Raw genomic sequence first — 4,681 nt, 5'->3', positions numbered from 1 at the left:
AACTGACAAGTAATGACATATTATCTTCATCATATGTGAATTTGAAGAAAAATATCTATGGACATAAAAAAATTGAGTGAGGGAATAGAAATCGGCTGAGGTCAAATTAGTATTTTCTTAAATAAAGTATTGTGCAAATGCCCTGTTTGCCTGTTTACATGGGAAATATAATTATATTTCTTGTATTGTATCCAAGAATACAAAATTGTTGTTGATGAGATCAAAACTCATGAAAGCAAAGTTGTTGGTCTAGGAGTGATGGGACCATGAATGATAGGTTTGATGAAAAATAATTAAATGTACGAGAAATTGCCTTTTATTTTGAAAAAAAATGATAGGTTTGATCAAAACCCATGAAAGCAAAGTTGTGGCCAAGGTCATAGCTCTCATTCCAGATCTAAAAGACAGCCTTTGTCAGTCATGGTCATCTTCCCGAAGATGGTTGTGGCTGTCTTGCCGGACAGTCGAGGGCTATTTTTGTTTGTTTTTTTGGTAACGAGTCTATTTAGATTTAATTAAACAATTTTATCGGTTTAAGGGACTTAAATGAAGGATTTTTTTTTTATACGGGAAAAAGATACTCTAAAAGGAAAACATAAATAAATAAATAATTTGGGTGTAACAATCCCTACCTATTCGTAGTCAACTAGGGGTGTGCATAATTCGGTAAAAAATTAGTTAATCGACCGAATCAATAAATTTTGATTAATAATTTTTTAATCAAAATATTTTGATTTGGTTAATGGTTAATTTTTTTTAAAAATTTCGATTAACGGTTAATTCAGTTCGAATATATCGGTTAATCGAATTACATGTGTATATATATGTTTTTATTTTTATTTTATAATTCATAATGTAATGACTCTTTTGTGGTATGAAATTATGACTTTGAAAATTTTATTTATACATTTTAAGATTTTTTAAAATTGGACTAAACTATTTCGATTCACCGATTAACCGACTGGCCGGATTTTATTTTATTTTAATTTTGATTTAGTTAATTCAGAAATAGAAATTTCGGTTCAGCTAACAATTAATGTATTTTACAAATTCAGTTAGTTCAGTTCGGTTATTAACCGAATGAACACTCCTATAGTCAGCCATGGTTGAAGTCTCTCCGAGTGCTTATAAAAAATTTGTAAACTAACCAAGTAGTATCAAATGAGTATAGGTTAAAGTCAATTATCAATTGGCAAAACTAAATTTGTAAACTAACCAAGTAGTATCAAAGGAGTATAGGTTAAAGTCAATTATCAATTGGCAAAACTAAATTTGTATACTAACCAAGTAGTATCAAAGGAGTATAGGTTAAAGTCAATTATGAATTGGCAAAATTATACTATTTCATTCTTTATGAATGTGCCGACCGAAGCAAACTCTATCTTTGCAAAGCATGGCCCATGCATATAGCTTTCAATAAAAAATAAATAAATAAAAATTACTTATCACATATAGTTTACAAATTATTACATAAGAGCGGAGCTTATTTAATATATATGCATGCACTATAATTTTGTGAGAATTATTGGAACTTATTCGAGACCCTACTTGAGTAATCCTTGCTCTTATTTAATATATATGCATGCACTATAATTTTGTGAGAATTATTGGAACTTATTCGAGACCCTACTTGAGTAATCCTTTTCAAAACAGCTACCTACACACTCTTCAATCAATGTTTAATATGACATGAAATTTCTTGGTATTAGTTGGCCGGCAGTACATGATTTTTATGGGAGTTTTCTTATCCTTAATGTTAGACTTCCTCCCTAATCTACGTGGAAAATTTTAACACAAGCACAACAACAATCGTCAAGCAAAAATATAATGTAACTAACCATTTTGCAAATGGAACAACCACTTCACAAATAACAACATTAATTAGAGAACATACATAACTTTTAGTTTATTTTTTCTCCTAAAATCAACAATTCTTTTTATAAAATTAATTTACTTAAATTCTTTTGAAAAGAAACGTTTTCAAAATGCGACTGATAGCTTGGGAAAGAAGTGGTGAGATTACGGGTGAGAATGTCGTTCCTTAAGAGATTGGATCTATGACACGTACTTGTATATTAACTAAGGTTACATTCTAGGCACTAAAGTGTTACAACCCACAAGAACCCAAGTAAATCATATTCATGGTGAGCAAATATCAACATCAACAATAGAATAAAAGTCTAGCACAAGTTAACACTATTAAAACATAAGAAAACTCAATAGTAGTTTGTCAAAAAAAAAAAAAGAAAAAAGAAAAAGAAAACTCAATAGTAAATTAAAGGATATGGCTCAAGTTAGGGGATATCACCTTTTAGATGCCTTAATAACCCAAGGGGTTAGTGTTAAGTGCATAATTGTTCATATTTATACCCCATATATACCTCATATTTAGCCTTATTTTACAAATGAAGTGTTATAATGGTGTTCAAAATGATCCTTATTTTATTCATTTGATCAATTAGGCACAATTCATCATCTTTGAGTAGAAGTGAAGGATTTTAGAACATTTTGGATGCCTTTGGAGACAATGGGAACCAAGGTGAAGCTAAGAGAACAGATAAAATACTTCCAAGTGAGTCAAAGAATGGTATTTTCAATGGTCTTGATCACAAGGACAAACCAAGACAGAATAGAACAAAAGAGCAATAAGTTGAAATTCTTGAATATATAATTGACTACTGTTCAGTATTTGGACCATATTGACCTAGAAATGCCCAAAATTAAGTGATTTTTATGTCATTGGAAAGAAGACTCAAATAGATACAACTCTCATGAAGACCTTAAACACTAAAAAGGGAGTCACAGGGTTCAAAATCGTCTTTGAAGTTGAAGTTCCAAACTTACAGATTTCGCTGGCCCAAAACTGACCTATGTTTGGTATTTTGATCAGTACAGTTCCAATCACCAGAAAAGCTCAGCTCAAGAACACCCACCGGGAGCAAACCCCAGCCGCCCTCCGGCGACATCATAAACCACATCAAATGTCTGCTGCTGATAGTTTCCCAAAACTCCGGCTTCGTTATCATTCTTATTTCCAAGAAACGCCAGACAGACTTCTGCTGCATCATCTTGAGCAATCATGACCCCTCTAGGATCCAAATCAACCACCAAATCGCCACCAAACTCGAAGCTTATCGTGGGTATAACTGGGTTAGGATAGTCGGTGAAGTTATAACAAGGGTCATAGTCCCAGCTGCTTGGTACCATGGGGTACATTGTCATCTGCTTCTTGAAAGCATCGCGCAGAGCGTTGTAGGCTTCCATGGGGAGATATGTTAGGGTGGTGCCGGAGTCTATGATCATCCCGGGGTCCCGGAATACCGCCGGAGAGATCGGCAGTTTCTGTCTGTTAATACTTATGGACAAGATCTCAATGTAGTAGAACCCGAGTTTATCTGATGATTTCAAGAATGGTGTGTAGTTGAGATTATTTGGGGTTTTATTGTTCTTTCCGAACGTTAAATGTCCGCCGGATCCTGTCGGGGTGGGGAGACAGTAGGAGAAGTAGCTTCCGAATTTTTGAGATGTTTGGGAGACTATAGAGAGAGGAGCGGTCCCTAATCCCAATACTCCGGCGCTGTCGCCGCCGCCGACTAAGCTGTTGTTATGGCCGCAGCCGAATACGAAGCCGTCGACGACATGCGTGGAGGTTAAGGTTAGCTTGTCGGTGGCCAGCTCGCCTCTGGAGAATGATTCGTCGAAGTACGAGGTGGTGTAGTGACACACGGCGGAATCCTCGCATTGGCTGGGGTAATACGTGGTGGCCTCCAGGTCGGAGCAGGCTTGGGAGGCGCATTTTACGTTGGAATAGGTTGTTGAAGCGGCGGGGTCGAAGATTGGGAGGCTCTGGTTGTAGCACGCCGCCGCGCACGGCTGGCATTGAGTCCACGTGAAGTCGCTGCCGGTGTCGAGCTCTAGCTCCACGTCTTTCGCCGGCGTCCCAAGTCCCACGGTTACGAAGAAGTTTCCACTTTCACTCACCGCCGGGAGATGTACAGTTTCCGACGACTCCCCTATCAAGCTGAAAGATCTATGTCGTCGGGCTTGTAATGATTGGACTCGAGACCGGTCGCGCAGCAGAATCTCCGTCATGGTTGCCGAGTTTTGGGCCCGGGCTGAGCAGGGACCAAACTTGTGAACAACCTTCATGGATACCTTTCTATCTGGACCTGAATCACCTTTGGAAGTGGTTTGGTCGCAGTCAAAGGGTGGAAGCATGGAGCTGAGTGGAAGAGTTTGGTATTGATGATGATGAGCTTCTAAGTCGCCAACTAATCTTCTAGAAGCATTCCCCTTCTCCAAACTGCATGAAATCATGATAACCAGAAGGAAAACATTTGCAGAGAATGATTGAAGAAGAAGCTTCAACATCCTGCTATCTGCACTGCTTAATTTTCCAGGACGATTACACATTCTTGACCCTCTCTCCCTCTATCTCGATCAAGTATTCTCGGGGTAGTAAGGCCTTGCCAACACAACTGGTAAAATAAGGAGTATATAGGAAATCAGAAAAATATGGAGAGAATATATGTATTGTATTGCTCAAATTGCTTAATGGTGAAAGTTGCTTCCCCTTTCCTATGTGTGGGGTCTATTTATACATCTTTTAGTCCTTGAGTAGAATAAGAATCCTATACTACTTTATATTGGGAGTCTTTGTGTTGAGTTTGTCTCATATAGG

At 37.4% G+C, this 4,681-nt stretch overlaps 1 protein-coding gene across 1 annotated transcript; it reads right to left on the bottom strand.

Moving 5' to 3' along the window:
* Positions 1–2,874: 2,874 nt before the first annotated feature.
* On the bottom strand, positions 2,875–4,412 carry LOC109175627 (aspartyl protease family protein At5g10770-like). The gene has a single exon (XM_019324928.1). It carries the CDS (start codon positions 4,369–4,371, stop codon positions 2,920–2,922), a length of 1,452 nt encoding a protein of 483 aa, XP_019180473.1. The 5' UTR covers positions 4,372–4,412; the 3' UTR covers positions 2,875–2,919.
* Positions 4,413–4,681: the final 269 nt, after the last annotated feature.

Source organism: Ipomoea nil, unplaced genomic scaffold (assembly GCF_001879475.1).
Source record: "Ipomoea nil cultivar Tokyo-kokei standard unplaced genomic scaffold, Asagao_1.1 scaffold0688, whole genome shotgun sequence".
Taxonomy (NCBI): domain Eukaryota; kingdom Viridiplantae; phylum Streptophyta; class Magnoliopsida; order Solanales; family Convolvulaceae; genus Ipomoea; species Ipomoea nil.
The sequence above is the reverse complement of the archived record's forward strand: the minus strand, read 5'-3'. Positions and strand labels throughout refer to the sequence as shown.

What these genes read in the sequence shown, in the direction of transcription:
- LOC109175627 (XM_019324928.1), bottom strand. Translation starts at nt 4,371, where the DNA reads ATGTTGAAGCTTCTTCTTCAATCATTCTCTGCAAATGTTTTCCTTCTG.